Here is a 15,485-nt window from a genome sequence, read left to right as displayed (position 1 = left end):
CGAATCTGTGATGTGAGTGAACAAGTATTGTAGCATTTGCTAAAATGCTGTGCCTTGGCTGTTTGAGTCTATTCAGCATGGATTATGAATGTTGTGATGGTCTTTTTTGCCTCTTCCCTTTTTCAGAGCGATATGAAAATGCAAGAAATCATAAAGTACACTCACCAGTTCCTCCAGAAGTTCTGCATGGGCAATCCTGAGAACCAGGCCCTGCTTCACAAAAACCTCAGCCTCTTCCTCAACCCAGGGGTAAGTGATGGATCTACAGCCTATTTTTCAACCATCCCTAAGACTTGCAGGCCTGATGTCTTCGCTGCTCTTTTGCGATATTCTGTCACTTAGAGTATAAGAGGATGTTAAGCCATCAATTCAAACTGAATTGTTTATACTACCCATATGTGCTCTGAAATTGGTACCCCAATGCTTTGTAAGGTCATGGAGTTGTTTTTCGTATTCTCTCACATCTGTCACTCTGTCCTTATTTCCCTTCTGTACACCAGCTCCTGGAAGCAGAGACAGTGCAGTACATCTTCGCTAACAACTACCAGCTGTGCTCCGAGATCAGTGAGACGGTCCTGCAGCACTTCATCCACTGCCTGGCCACGCATGGCCGCCATGTGCAGTATCTCAACTTCTTGCACACCATCATCAAGGCCGAGGGAAAATACGTCAAGAAGTGCCAGGACATGATCATGACCGAGGTAAGAAAGCGCCCCCGGTGTTTCCCACTCTGGAGCCTCTTTGTTAATTTTGTGCTGAGCATGGCATTGCAATAGGTTTATTATGCTGAAGCCAAGGCAGCTGTCCAGTGTCCAATCCCCCCCCCCACCCTCTCTTTCCTCTCTCCTTGAACATGCAGCTGACAAACGCAGGGGAAGACGTGGTTGTGTTCTACAACGACAAGACGTCCTTTGCCATAATGCTGGAGCTGATGGCGGAGTCGCGGGAGGGCGTCCAGGAGAACAGCCCGCTGCGCTACCACATCTCTCTGGTGGAGCTGCTGGCCGCCTGCGCCGAGGGCAAGAATGTCTACACTGAGATCAAGTGCACTTCGCTGCTGCCCCTGGAGGACGTGGTGCGCGTCGTCACCCATGAGGACTGCATCACTGAGGTATCACAACGGGACAGCTGGCACTTTGGGTCAAGAGTCCCTCAAAAGTGTAAAGTTGTCCACAATGCTTCTCTCACTCTACAAAGGGGTTTGACATAGAGGGACTTGGCAGAGGTCAGAAGAACCGGATAAACTAAGTTTTTTTTTTTGATCAAACAATGACCAGCAGTTCCTTAGGGTGTGCTGTAGCTGATTAAACATCCTGAATGGAAGAAGGGTGATATCTAGGTGTGGAGTCTGTTACTTTTCAGTATAAGTTGCTATCGCCCTCTGCAGGTGAAGATTGCCTACGTCAACTTTGTGAACCACTGCTATGTGGACACGGAGGTGGAGATGAAGGAGATCTACACTAGCAATCACATCTGGAAGATGTTTGAGAACTTCACTGTGGACATGGCCAGGGTATGGACCAGAAATTCTGTTTAATACCTTTGCTGAAGCTGGGATACTTGACCGGACCACACTCTCATATACCGGGTATATTTAACAGGGAACAGTGTTATGTTAACAAAAATGTTTAAATTTTCACCCAGTTTCTCTCTCTGCACCCTTTCGCCTCCCTCTCCAGGTGTGTAATAAGAGAGAGAAGCGGTTCCAAGACCCCACTCTGGAGCGCTATGTTATCACAGTTGTCCTAGACACCATCAATGCTTTCTTCAGCTCACCCTTCTCTGAGAACAGCACTGCGCTGCAAGTGAGTACCAGAATGGCACTACCTGCCCTTGTTCCCTTCCATGCTGACATCACCACTTCTGCTTCATTTGTACCTTTTATGTCTTGCAATTATCTGAAAATAGGAAGAATTGTGTACTTTTCGAAAAGGCTTTGATTGTCATCACCCCCATAGAGGACTCATGCCTTTGGTCTCCGGCACCAGAGGCACTTGCTGTACTCCTGCTACAAAGGACATCTGAAGTGTGTGTTGTCACTGTCTGTGCACAATGATCCTGCCAGGGTCAGAAGAACGTAAGAAAGGTTACAGATGATAGGAGGCCATTCGATCCACCTGGTACAGTTGTTTGTTAGTTGCTTATCCAAGGATCTCTTCCAGTATTGAAGGAAGCCAAGGCATAGATCTTCAACCTGACATTGTTCTTTCAGTCTAGAAGTATAGGACATTTCAGTCACAGAACGTATCTGGATCTTGTCTTGAGCGTTTGCAAAGACGAGATCCGTTGGGCCGTCAGCTGCAATGGCCCTTTGCCAGGACCAGTGCTGTGCAGTGATGGTGATGGGGCCCCATGTTTCCTCTCCCCCCCGCAGACCCATCAGACCATTGTGATCCAGCTCCTGCAGTCCACAGTGCGGCTCCTGGATTGCCCCTGGCTGCAGCAGCAGCACCGCGCACTGGTGGAGGCCTGTATCCGCACCCTCGCCATGACCGGTGAGACTGGGGAAGGGAGTTGTGCAGCTGCATGGCAGTGAGGAGGGGACAGGGGGTGACAGAATAAGCATGTGCATGTGGATGTGTTAAGGGGGGTCAGCCAGGGGCATGACTTGGGACAGAGCCGTGAATGGAGTGCTGGAAATATCTTGGGTTTATGGGTCTGAGAATGGCACAGTGATGTACAGCGGGAGTATGATAGTTCTATTCATGTGTGTCTTGTGCAGCAAAAGGGCGCTCCATTGTATTGCCAGTGGAACTAGATACCCAGATCAGCACCATGCTGAGCAGCAGTGTGCTGGGCTCTCTCTCTCGCAACAACCCCAACTACAAAAGCCTGACCCGGTCCAACCGGCCTCCCGCCCCCAACAACCCCTGGGACTACAAGAACATCATCGAGAAGTTGCAGGTCAGAGCTCTCGCCATCTTACACAGTACCCCCTTTCCATCGACAGCCACGATGAGCAGTCATACAGTATGCAGTGCAGTAAGCCACTCTCTCTCTCCCAGGACATTATCAACACGCTGGAGGAGAGGCTGAAGCCCCTGGTAGAGGCAGAGCTCTCTGTGCTGGTGGATGTCCTGCACCATCCAGAGCTGCTGTTTATAGAGGGCACTGAAGCCCGATCACGCTGCGAGACTGGTGGCTTCATTTCCAAGTTAGTTTGGCACAAGCTGTTCCATGTGTGGTGCTTCTGCATTGGAATGTACTGTAGTAGTTGTATGTGGGCTCCAAGTACTAGACAACACACTATGTTGTTTGCTTTGACTCCGTGTGTTAAATTGTGTGCTGTGGTCTTTGTGGATTAAGCAGTGCTTTGTGCAAGAAGCACTGCAATGTGTTGTATGCTGTCAGCTCTGTATTAAGAGGTGCTCTGCATGAAGCCGTGCACTTTGCTGTGGGCTCTGTGCATTAAGTGGTGTTCTGTGCCATCTCGTCCATAGGCTGATCCAACACACCAAAACACTGATGACCTCGGAGGAGAAGTTGTGCATCAAGGTGCTGCGCACTTTGCAGGAAATGCTCATCAGAAAGTATGATTTTGACGAAAAGGTGAGAGCATCTGGGTCAGAACGGGCTGCTGGTGTTCTGGAGGTTAAGTGGTCATTGCTGTTTACTCTGGAGGATTGGAGTGTTGGTTAACAAGACTGCAGGTAGAATAACACACAGCCTTTCTCTACATTTCATTGAAGAGCCATGACGCATTGCTGTTTGTCACTACAATACAGCAGCTGCAGAATATTTGCAGGAATGTATAAGCCCCATTTCCCAAATGATATTGAGCATATTTACAGTATGGGGTACAGTGCTGTTATGTTCCTGTCCAAAAGAAGGGTGCTGGTGTAACCATGCTGAGACAGTGTGCATGGCCTCACTTCGGTCTCTCTTTTAGAGCATCTCTCTGAGGAAGGTGCTGCTGCAGAACTACCTCTACAACAAGAAGAGTGGTGGAAGGGGAGAACTGCCAGAGCTGACCTTAGGGGGTAAGAACAGTTCCAGAGGAGACAGGTGTCTGTATCAACAGTGTTTAAACCATTATTTTTCTACTTACAGTATTTTACAACAAATGTTGAACTTTAGAACATTTGCAGCCCAGAGGAGACTTCCATATTGTTAATCCAACCCTTTTCTTGAAAAATCCTAGAATTTGCTAAGCTAGTCCATAGTAATACAGTACATTGATGTTGTTGTTTAAGGTGTGCTGAGGTCTGGTGCCACAGCTGGGAGTGCTTTCTGCAGTTTCAGCTTTGGTTATTTCTGGCATCCCTTCCTATAGCAACAGCTGTTCTCCTGTGCTGTTTCCGGAATTTTCCCTGTCGCTTGTTGGTTTTATTTGATGGTAGCTTTCTGGATTTTGTTCAGCACTATTTTATAAGCCTTTTAGAGCACCCCAGGAATTAAACTTAATGGCCCCGCCACTGTGAGGTAGCAATGCTAACAACTGTGCCACCAAGCTGTAACTTAACTTATTTTTAGCCTTGGAAATAGTAATTTCAGAGAGTAAAAGTGATGCTTTTGGATGAAGATGAGACCATAGCCTAGTCTGTGTGCTTCAGGTCTAGAGGTGGACAGGGACTGGGCCACAGTAGCGGCAGTGCAGTGTCGGCTGGACAGGGAGGGTGGGACCAAGCTCGTCACTGACCTCATCATGAGCAGCAAGAACGACAAGATCTTCTTTGAGAGCATCCAGCTGGCCATCTCACTGCTGGAGGGGGGCAACACCGAGATCCAGGTGGGAGAGACATACAGACATAAGTGTCAGCTCACATAATAAAACATTTTGTTTTGGTTACTGATTATTTTGTCAGAAGAGTGACGTTATTAACAGTATTGCCCTGTCTCCTGTCGAAGAATTCATTCTACAAGTTGATGATGGGGGACAACAAGTCAGAGAAGTTCTTCAAGGTTCTTCATGACCGCATGAGGAGCGCGCAGCAAGACATCAAAGCTACCGTGTCAGTCAATGTGGGCGAGATGAGCAATAAGGCCAGAGACTCCAAAGAGATGGACAGCAGTGAGTCTTAGGCTCTCTCTCTCTTTTCCTCTTTCTTCCTCTCTGTCCCGCCCCCTGCATGATCACTGGACTTCACAAACAGATCCTAGTTTTACACACGCTGTGACTATGATTTGTAGGTGGGCCGGCCCATTTCGCGATGGCGGACTCCACAGGGAAGCTTCATGCTGGCCGTGCAGCTGTCTCTGAGCAGCCGGAGACTGAGGCAGAGATGGGTCCTGCAGTCATGATCATGAAGCCCATCCTGCGCTTCCTACAGCTGTTGTGTGAGAATCACAACCAAGATCTGCAGGTCAGGAGCAAACCAGTCTATATGCCTGTGCACACAGATCACACTTTCATTTACACCTGTACACACAACTATATTTACTCTTCTGATTTTTTTCTACCCTCCTCTTCATTCTCCATATAAAGAGTACAAAAATCAGTCAGTGGAATTGGCTTCTGTTCTTGAGAGCTCTCTTCAGTACTAAACATTCCCAGATGTAATTCAAGATCAGATTCTTCCCTCCATGTGCTTTTTGGGTATAGACTCAGGAACTGCTATCACAACAGGAAAACCTGTCCAGCTGCCCGTCTTGTTATTTTAATTCCAGTTAAATGTAACTGTTGCTCTCCATCTTGCTCAGAATTTCCTGCGCAATCAGAACAACAAGACCAACTACAACCTAGTGTGCGAGACTCTGCAGTTCCTGGACATCATGTGTGGCAGCACTACAGGCGGGCTGGGCCTGCTGGGTCTCTACATCAACGAGAATAACGTGGGGCTCATCACTCAGACACTGGAGACCCTGACTGAGTACTGCCAGGGGCCCTGCCAGGAGAACCAGGTCAGGACAGGTCATAGACCAGTAGGGCTGCATTAAACAGCCCATCTACAAAAAGTTAAAAAGCTGCTCCAGCTGTTGAAGTAATGTACCTCTTATTTTTCTTTCCATTCTCCAACCCCCCATGAGTTCTTTAGAGTCATGAGCAACTTGTTGATTGCCATCACTTTCAAGACATCAGCTTGCTTCTGCTGCAGCAGAAAGTACCCTCCAGGCTGTCTGTCACCTTCCACTGACCAGGCGTCTTTAGAGCACGTTTCTCTTCCTGTGTTCCAGACCTGCATCGTCACCCATGAGTCCAACGGTATTGACATCATCACTGCGCTCATCCTCAATGACATCAGCCCGCTGTGCCGCTACCGCATGGAGATGGTGCTTCAGCTGAAGGTTGGAAACTTCCCCTGTCCTCTCTCTCCTCTTTCCTGTTTTTCCCTCTTTCCCCTATGCCTTAATGTTACCGAAAGTTTCAAACTTACGAACCATTTTTCGTAAGTCAGTAATTCATGCAGTGTGTTTTCACCGGTGTGTTTTGTTTTTAATTTTGCCTGGACACAGGACAACGCCTCCAAGCTGCTCTTGGCCCTGATGGAGAGTCGCCATGACAGCGAGAATGCCGAACGGATCCTGTTCAACCTGCGACCCCAGGAGCTGGTAGGACAGAGTCCTCTGTGTCTCTGTGCACTGCCAGGCTCACAGTCAGGCCAGCACAGTGGAGCTCTGCTATGCAACCTCAATTATGGATGTTTTACATGGACAGTTTGCCCAGAGTGTTCTTAGTTTGCCTTTGTCAGACATTTCCCTTTCCTGTGGTTTCTGTTGTGTCCATGCCTTCCTAGATTTTACCACGCTTCTGTCATGATTTCAGTGCATTTTAACCACAGTACATGCTAGAAACCGTCTTTAAGAGCTGCAACTTTGCATTCAAAGCACCTTTTTAATCTTGAAACTTAATCTTAAACCCAGATAACCTGAATAAATTAGGTTTATTCAAGTACCCAGCAACTTGAATAAAAAAATTAGTTGGAATGAGATCAGAAGATTCTACAGATTTTTATGGACTGAGCTCCTGCAACACTTGGTGTCAGTGCAAACTGACAGGTCATTATTTTACCAGCTAAAGAGAGGGACCTCTGGGGTTGTTCTATAGAGTTCAAAACTATAATCTGTCTGTCTCTTTATCTCAGTATTTTACTAAAATTGGTGAGTGCAAGGTTTCACAAATCCTGTCTGCTGGTGACCCAAGCGTTGCCCAGTGGAGAGAATGCCAGTGTGAGGTGCGGTTTGTCTTTTCCTACACCACCACGCTGTCCAAGCTCCCCATGCCTGCCTGTGTCCCCGTGCTGCACAGGTGGAGGTGATCAAGAAGGCGTACCACCAGGAGGATGAGTGCGAGGGGGGGGAGGTGTCGCCGCGTGAAGTTGGACACAACATCTACATCTTGGCCCTGCAGGTACCGCCCACACGCATACTCCCCTGGCACCTGGCGCCCCTCTGCGAGTGCTGGAGAAAGTGGCATGTTCAGTCCAGGCAGCAGGGCAGCCACAGCTAACAGCTCAGTTCGTTCTCTAGGACACTGGCTGTTGGCTTAAGAAGTGGCTGCTGTTATAGCTGATCTGCCACTACAAGCTGCCAGATTGCCTGTTATAGTGGTAAATGCATAGAGTGGGTAATAATCTGATAATTGATTAGCCTGTTGTTGAATTGGTGTTTGTGCTTGTTCTCACATGGATTTAATAAGGATTTTTGTTAAAGGACTTGCTTGGTGCTAGTAGTAGCTGGATTTGTTTGAAACATTTTTTTGGTTGTAAAATTGCAATGAAGTCTCAAGCACTTGCTTCGATTTGTCACGGTGGAGGTGTTATGTGTGCAGATGCCTGGGACTGTCCTCAGTAAGGGTGGTAATATGTATCCTGAAGCAGAATTTTACATAAGGTAGAAGTTGTGAAATATAAGACATACATTAAGACTATCAGTCTGACTCTAAACTCTTATCTGATTGCCACTCTTGAAAAGGAAGGATATATACTTGCTGAGTTAGTCAAAATACCCATTTTCCCCTACAGGCCTATATCAGCCCTGTAGCTGAAAGATCCCTATCAATGCTGCAGGCCTCTTGTTAGCTGGAAGAGTGTGATCATCGCTTTGCAGAACCCACATACACACACTGTCACTGTGACAGTGAAACTCCACTCTCACTTGTGCAGGGTTGGAATATGAACAGTAACTGTAAACCTGAAATTTCATACATAAGACCTCTGACCCCTGACCTCTCCTTGCAGCTAGCCAGACACAACAAGAATCTGATACACCTGCTGAAGCCACTGAAACGCACACAGGAGGAAGATGAGGAGGGCATCTCATCCATGGTAAGACTCTTGCACCTCTAATTACAGTAAATCTGTATAGCCTGAGCGTGTCTTCATTCAGCAGTGTTGACTGGATTCTCTCTCTTGCCGTCCCCAGCTCAACCTCAATAACAGGCAACTGTCAAAAATGCTGAAGTCCTCTGCTCCAGAAGGAGAAAAGAAGGAAGACCCCCTAGAGTACTACGAACAACACACGGCGCAGATTGAGGTATGGGGTCACCTGGATGAGAAAAAAGGAGTAACTAATGGCTTTGCTGTAATCAGGCTTCACATTTAACCTCCCAGCTTCTCCTTACCTCACTCCCTCAACCTCAGTTGGGTATCTCTCTCCACTTCATCTCTCTCCTTTTCTCCTCTGTGTGTCTGCAGATTGTGCGAGAGGACCGCAGCATGGAGCAGATCGTGTTCCCAGTCCACAGCATCTGCGAGTTCCTGATGGAAGAGTCCAAGCACCGTGTCTTCACCACCACCGAGCAGGACGAGCAGGGCAGCAAAGTCAGCGACTTCTTCGAGCAGACCTCCTTCCTGCACAACGAGATGGAGTGGCAGAAGAAGCTGCGCAGTATGTAGCATACTTCTGTCTTCCTCAGAACCCTCTCCCCTCTCCCCTCCTTCTCCATCCTCTGCTCTGAGCCCATCATTCAAGTCAAGGTGTGTAGCGTGTTGATCTCATGTCCTTGGCATGTGCAGGCATGCCCGTGCTCTACTGGTTCTCTCGCCGGATGACATTGTGGGGCAGCATTTCCTTCAACCTGGCCGTCTTCATCAACCTCCTCATTGCTGTCTTTTACCCCTACAGCACAGGTGAGCTAGGGTGGGAGGATGGGGTATTTTGGGTTTGGGGTCTCAGCCTAGGGGATGTTTATTTGCCAAATTATTTCTGCCACCCAGCCCCCTCTTTCTCAGTTTTAAACTCTCTCTCCTTCTCCTTCTTACTGCTTTGTCCTCTGATCCACCCATCTCCCCCTGTCCAGAGCCAGTGGAGTCCCCGATCGTGCCCATGCTGTTCTGGGTGATGGCGGGGCTGTCTGTGATGGGGTTGTTCTCCCAGAGATACGGGCTGCGGCCCCTCACTGTGGCCCTCATCCTGCGCTCCATCTACTACTTAGGCATCGGCCCCACTCTGATCCTCTTGGGCACGCTCAACGTAAGCCGGCGCTGCTGTGGGAAAGTGCAGACCAGCTCAGTTGGGAAATGCAGTGTTTAAGGGGAGAGTTTATTTGTGATCTGTCCACAAGAGGGCACCAGACAGTCACACTTTCACACAGTCACAGAGGAGGTCAGCTACCTCATATGTTTCTAATACCTGATTTGTCAGAGCAGCAAAGATTTTACTGTTTTTACTGTAACAGGTCACTGACATAGTCAAATCAAAGCGCCAAACACAGCTAATCCTGTTCCGGATTTCATGGTTGAGAAGCAAACTAATGTGTAGCAGCAGCTGTTGTGTCAGTTTGTGTGTATAACTGTCAGCTCAGGACTGAGAGTACAGTTCTGTGCTGAAGTTCAGAGGCCACTCTTGTTCAGCGTCTCTCTCTCTTCCAACTTGCTCTCTCCTGTTCTCCACACTCCTTCCCTCTCTCCTTTTTTCTGCTCTCCCTCCCTCTCTCCTCTCTGCAGCTCATCAATAAGATTGTGTTTGTGGTGAGCTTTGTTGGCAACCGTGGGACTTTTATCCGTGGGTATAAGGCCATGATCATGGACATGGAGTTCCTGTACCATGTGGGCTATGTGCTGACCAGCACCCTGGGGCTGTGTGTCCACGAGCTCTTCTACAGTATCCTCGTAAGTCACACCCCTCTCCCACTCCTCCTCAAATCCGATTTCTCCCTCTTCATTTCTTAGTCTAACCTACACGATGAACAGCCAGCTCCATTTTGTAGTACTGGAGGAAAGGGGGCACTATAACCTTAGCCTGTCCCCAGTGTCAGGGTGTACCAGATGTGATCCAGATGTTACCCATAGCCTTGCATTCTTCCAGCTGTTCGATCTGATCTACCGAGAGGAGACTCTGTTCAACGTGATCAAGAGCGTGACACGGAACGGCCGCTCCATCCTGCTGACTGCGCTGCTCGCGCTCATCCTCGTCTACCTCTTCTCCATTGTGGGCTTCCTCTTCCTCAAGAATGACTTCATCATGGAGGTGGACCACCTGTCCCAGGCCAAGGACACAGGTATGAAGGAGAAAGGTAGGGTCAGGGAAGGATAATCTGAAAGCTCAGCGCCACTACAGAAGCCTAGTTTATTATATAATGTTAAAAGCAGCACAGTCCAATAGCACAATGAAATGAATTTGTGGTAATAATATGTTACAATATAGAGACGTGCAACATTACAGAAATGGAGGAAAAACTGAGCAGGGGGAACACATACAATCACGAGAAGACGTCGGAAAACATTACAGCTGTCTTTCGAAGCGGAGTATGTCCCTGGAGACCTCTGACCTCTGACCTCTGACTGCCCTCTCTCAGACATAGCCAGTGGTTACGGAGAGGCTGCCAAGGACTTCCTGAACTCCTGCAGTGGAGATGGCGTGAGCTGCACCACCGAAGACAACACGCCGGCCGTCCCTGAGGGTGAGAGAGTGAGCAGTGATAATTTTAACAGCACCATTTCTACTGCTGCCGCTAGCAATCATCACCGTGTGTTCAAAGCTCTTGTACTGCATTGATAGGAAGCAATATCAGGAAAATAATGATGGTTCTGAATCAATTGCTTATACCTAAGAAAAACAAAATTGCTCTAATGGTAAAAGAAAGCAGAATTTTTTATGTGTATAATTTGTACGCCAAGGCAAACAGTCTGGAACTGAAAGAGGGGGGTGTGTTCTTCCCTGTGCAGAGGAGGATGATGGGACGGAGCGCGCTTGTGACACCCTGCTGATGTGCATCGTGACGGTGCTGAACCATGGGCTGCGGAATGGCGGGGGGGTCGGAGATGTCCTACGCAAGCCTTCTAAGGACGTAAGAGGAGCCTCCTCCCCTCTTGATGTGCTTGCCTCTCACAAAGCAATCGCAGACATTTGTGCTTACAGATATGCCTCCCCTTATCAAGGCCCTTGTGGACTGTCCCTCTTTGGCATGCCAAACAAAGGCATGCTTTTCATTAACATGTATACTGTACTTACAGATATACCACCTGCCACTGCGGGGCTGTAGCCCAGCATCATTACACACAGAGTCAATACTGTACATACAGTATACAGTAAATCACTGCAGTGCACCTTTCACATGTTTCTACTTTATACTGCTCACAAATGGTTACCGAGCCAGTTTACTCCTGCTGTGCTATGCGTGGTGTGAAATGTTCAGATTAGTTTCATAACACACACGTTTTTCAGGTCTGCACTCATTAGCTGTTAAAAGCTCCTTATTTGGTAAGACTCATGCACACCCCTAATCCTTCATTGTGTAAACACTGCGAGCTTGCCTGTCTTGGGGAGGGGGAAATGTGATGGAACTGGGGAAAGAGTCAATATCATTCTCTCACAGTGGAAATGCTGCTAACTCATCCCAATCTGACAGTCTCGTCTGTGTGTGTGTCTCCTCCACAGGAGGCTCTATTTCCAGCACGTGTGGTCTATGATCTGCTCTTCTACTTTATTGTCATCATCATCGTCCTCAACCTCATCTTTGGGGTTATCATCGACACCTTTGCCGATCTGCGCAGCGAGAAACAGAAGAAAGAGGAGATTCTGAAGACCACCTGCTTCATTTGTGGTGTGTTAAAGGGAGAGGGAGGGATAGGGGTGCAGGGAGTGAGAGGGAGGCCAGCACTCTACCTGTGCAGAGAAGGGGTACACTGAAGAGGAGGTACTCATGGCTGAGCAATTTGACAGTGTCAAGGGCTCCCTAGTTTCAAGCACTAACTCCAGGCTCCCTTTGGTTTCTCCAGGTCTAGAGAGGGACAAGTTTGACAATAAGACTGTCTCGTTCGAGGAGCATATCAAGATAGAACACAACATATGGAACTACCTCTACTTCATCGTACTGGTGCGAGAGAAGAACAAGACAGACTACACAGGTCCTGAGAGCTACGTAGCCATGATGATCAAGGTACGACCAGAACTACTTCACTATCTACGATTGTTATTGTAGTGGCAGGAAATTGTCTTCCTGGACCAATATCTACCTCTTTTTTGTTTTTTTCAGATAATTTAAATAATGCGGTTGAGCAAGGGTTACTTTTATAATGGAAAAACCCCTTTGGCTTTGGTTAGAAAGGCAGATCAAAGCACAATATCTATGGAATGTTCATGTAGCAAAATTGTGTCACTTCATGAAGGGATTGAGCCACCTGACTCTTTGGCAACTATAAGATTCTTGCGATTTTCCCTTAGTAGGAGTGGGTTCTGTGTGTGCATGGGTGGGTTCTAAGAATGCAGCCGTGTATCTTTGAGTGATGGGGATCTTCTTTTTTCGCAACCTGCAGAACAAGAACCTGGACTGGTTCCCACGGATGCAGGCCATGTCACTCGTGGTCACCGACACAGACGGGGAGCAGAACGAGATGAGGAACTTGCAGGACAAGTTGAACTCCACCATGAAGCTGGTCACTCACCTGACCACACAGCTGACTGAACTGAAAGAACAGGTGACTAATCTCGTCTGAATACACAGCTGCCTTGAGATGTATGTACAGGTAACTGCACTCTGACCTCGCCACACAGATGATTAATGAACAGGTAATAAATGCACCTGAGGCCACAGATCATCCGAGGTGAAAGAACACATAAAAGTCTCACCACAGATGCATCGACAAAGTGTGATCTTCACACCAGGTCCAGTTAATTTAAACACCTAAATGAAAAAAGACCTGGTAATCTTGAATTAAGCCCAGTAAAGTCAATACAAATGCAGTAAGTCATTAAGAGCTGAGATGGAATGACACTCAGTGACCCTGGTATCTTTCAGGGGCTAGGGAAGAGGCTCATTGCAGACTGTGTGTCCTGCTCAGCCCTAATGCTTTCTAGGATCTTGTGAGTGTCCTCTCTTTGTGCCCTAGATGACAGAGCAGAGGAAACGGCGCCAGCGCATGGGCTTCGTTGACGTGCAGGGCTCCTCATCTGCCACGCCCACTGGAGCAGGAGCAGGAGGCAACCACCAGATTGTCAAGACGTAGCTCCACTCTATCCTCAGTCCCATGCCCTGTAAGGCAGGCCCCCTCAGCTGTGACAACATGGTTCCTTCCAGAGCTCACATGTACAGTCACCTGGTCTCAGGGCCAGACCACTCCACCAAGACAGAGGCTTTATAAGGGCTGGGTCAGCACATCTTCTTGATGAAAACTTTACCAGCACTGTGCTCCGGAAACCTCTGAACCTCCTGCATCAGCCTCCCTTCTTTAATCTGTTTGTTGTGTTGTTGGTTATGTTTGTTTGTCATGGTGCATTTCATGACTGTGAAAAACATGTCTCTCTTACACTGGTCACGTACTATGGTCACGTACTTGATGTCCTTGTACATTTCTGTACTTTATTATTGTTGTTGTCCTTATTGTCCTTTGTGTTTCTCTTTTTTCCTTTCAAGTTTTTCGTGATCATGCTTTGTAGCTGGTGTTTTCCAGGAGGGGATGGAGGCTGATGTGACCTCCACTGTCTCACTGTGTCAGTGTGACAGAGAGTGCCATTCCACTACATTACAATTCAACTTACTGAGTTACCACATACTTTCTCTACAGTTTTTCTGAGGGAGAACTGGATGGAGAGGGAGGGGTGAGAGGGGCTGTGTGAAGTTCGGTATCCCCAGCAGAGCCTGGAATAAAGATTCAGCAGCCCTGACACCACCTTGGCAAACATTTTCACAATAACACTCATAGTCTCAGGACCAGGGGAGATACTGCTGTGCGGTCCTTTCGGAAACACTCTATTGTGAAACGGTTCTGAGCCAGCTTATGCAACAAAATGACAGAAGAACTGATTGAGCGACACAGTTGTTCATATAGTCCTGGGAAACCGGCAGGTCGCTTGTGTGATCGTGTACATTTCTACACAGAATTGTCAGCATGCAACAAAATATGCAACATGCCTGCTACTCAAAGTTGCTTATTCACCCTTTTAGTACGTATATTGTTAAACTATATTTAACATTTAGTTTTCAAATTCTCATCACATATTCTTGTGGATTGAGCCATGTAAAATACAGAAAGTTAATACTATGTTCTACAGATACAGTATGTGTGTGTATGCCTGTCTGTACTGCAATCTGGACCACAGCTGTAGCTGCAAATATAGAGAGCTGGAGAGCATTTATTTAAACTGTTGAAGGATGGTGCGCTGTACAGCAAGTCCAGCTCACCCTTTCTGTATATTTGTTTTAGAAATGTTTTTTTAAATGAGTGACAACCCTGCAGCACTCCGAGAATAATTCTGTAGTTATTCTTAAAATGGAAGCATCATTATCAAAACTGATTTCCGCTGGTGGTGTTGATGTGTTTTTCAAGACTTGAGAAAGGCAGTAAAGGGTTGTCTCTGCCTTGACCGTGGGAACACTCTGAGCTCTGAGACTCACCTGCAGGAGTGCTTAGTGCCTTCTAGTTAGTGTTCCACAGCTGCTTCAGCTATTGAACTGCACATCTGCAAATTGTACACCTGGCACCCAGGTGTTTCATATGCAACTGTATCTTTAGTAAAGTGAATGTTTTTAGCATTCAACTGTAAAAGACATTAAAAAAGTCCCGTATCTATTCATATAAGAAAATAATCAATTTAATTTGATTAATTGGTTGGAACACAATGCAAAAGGCACTCGGCCCTCCCAGAAGAGCCCAGGGGTAATGGCTTGTTCTAGAATCTGCTGTGTACATGTAGTTCTAGCACGTGAGATAAATGACTGAATAAAGCTGTTACCCTGGTTTATATATACCTGTGTGTTGATCTTTTTTTCATTATGTTTATATTATATACATTATATAAGACTCTCATGGTGAGAAGCATTCAAAGAACCAATGTCCAGAAGGGTTTTTGACAAAGATGACTACATTCGATTTACTTTACCACTGGAAGAAAAAAAGTGGGTTTTAGGTTTTCAGAATAGAGACTAGGAAGCGTATCTTTACATAAAGAGTTGTGAGGTTGTGGTGCTTTTAAGACATTACTGTACTGTTAAGGCCAACAGCTCTCAAGGATGTTTCATCCTGGATGTTGTAGCAGACAGCAAAGGCAACAAGAGAAGAGAGATGAATGTCCTCTTTTTTGTGTTCCTTTCTATGTTTAATCAAGTTGGCCGTTTTTTTACATTGTTACAGTGCAATGCCTTCTTTAGCACAAACTTTTAATTTTTT

At 47.0% G+C, this 15,485-nt stretch overlaps 1 protein-coding gene across 2 annotated transcripts in view; it reads left to right on the top strand.

Moving 5' to 3' along the window:
• Positions 1–15,066, top strand: part of itpr3 (inositol 1,4,5-trisphosphate receptor, type 3) — a 39,563-nt gene extending 24,497 nt beyond the window's left edge. For both annotated transcript variants that reach the window (XM_015342445.2, XM_069190397.1), the window contains 30 exons: positions 127–249; positions 501–701; positions 860–1,111; positions 1,388–1,513; positions 1,680–1,805; positions 2,375–2,495; positions 2,723–2,904; positions 3,006–3,154; positions 3,441–3,549; positions 3,890–3,980; positions 4,554–4,729; positions 4,849–5,011; positions 5,131–5,303; positions 5,641–5,841; positions 6,115–6,225; positions 6,394–6,489; positions 7,187–7,288; positions 8,118–8,204; positions 8,302–8,412; positions 8,574–8,766; positions 8,895–9,008; positions 9,179–9,351; positions 9,825–9,989; positions 10,186–10,378; positions 10,676–10,780; positions 11,046–11,167; positions 11,758–11,923; positions 12,099–12,259; positions 12,636–12,797; positions 13,209–15,066. In XM_015342445.2, the coding sequence (XP_015197931.2) occupies positions 127–249; positions 501–701; positions 860–1,111; positions 1,388–1,513; positions 1,680–1,805; positions 2,375–2,495; positions 2,723–2,904; positions 3,006–3,154; positions 3,441–3,549; positions 3,890–3,980; positions 4,554–4,729; positions 4,849–5,011; positions 5,131–5,303; positions 5,641–5,841; positions 6,115–6,225; positions 6,394–6,489; positions 7,187–7,288; positions 8,118–8,204; positions 8,302–8,412; positions 8,574–8,766; positions 8,895–9,008; positions 9,179–9,351; positions 9,825–9,989; positions 10,186–10,378; positions 10,676–10,780; positions 11,046–11,167; positions 11,758–11,923; positions 12,099–12,259; positions 12,636–12,797; positions 13,209–13,325 (4,371 nt within the window). In that variant the 3' untranslated portion in view covers positions 13,326–15,066. The remainder of the gene's footprint in view (positions 1–126; positions 250–500; positions 702–859; positions 1,112–1,387; positions 1,514–1,679; positions 1,806–2,374; positions 2,496–2,722; positions 2,905–3,005; positions 3,155–3,440; positions 3,550–3,889; positions 3,981–4,553; positions 4,730–4,848; positions 5,012–5,130; positions 5,304–5,640; positions 5,842–6,114; positions 6,226–6,393; positions 6,490–7,186; positions 7,289–8,117; positions 8,205–8,301; positions 8,413–8,573; positions 8,767–8,894; positions 9,009–9,178; positions 9,352–9,824; positions 9,990–10,185; positions 10,379–10,675; positions 10,781–11,045; positions 11,168–11,757; positions 11,924–12,098; positions 12,260–12,635; positions 12,798–13,208) is intronic.
• The last annotated feature ends 419 nt before the right edge of the window (positions 15,067–15,485 follow it).

This window comes from Lepisosteus oculatus, chromosome 5 (assembly GCF_040954835.1).
Source record: "Lepisosteus oculatus isolate fLepOcu1 chromosome 5, fLepOcu1.hap2, whole genome shotgun sequence".
Classification (NCBI taxonomy): domain Eukaryota; kingdom Metazoa; phylum Chordata; class Actinopteri; order Semionotiformes; family Lepisosteidae; genus Lepisosteus; species Lepisosteus oculatus.
This window is presented reverse-complemented; position numbering and strand designations above follow the sequence as displayed.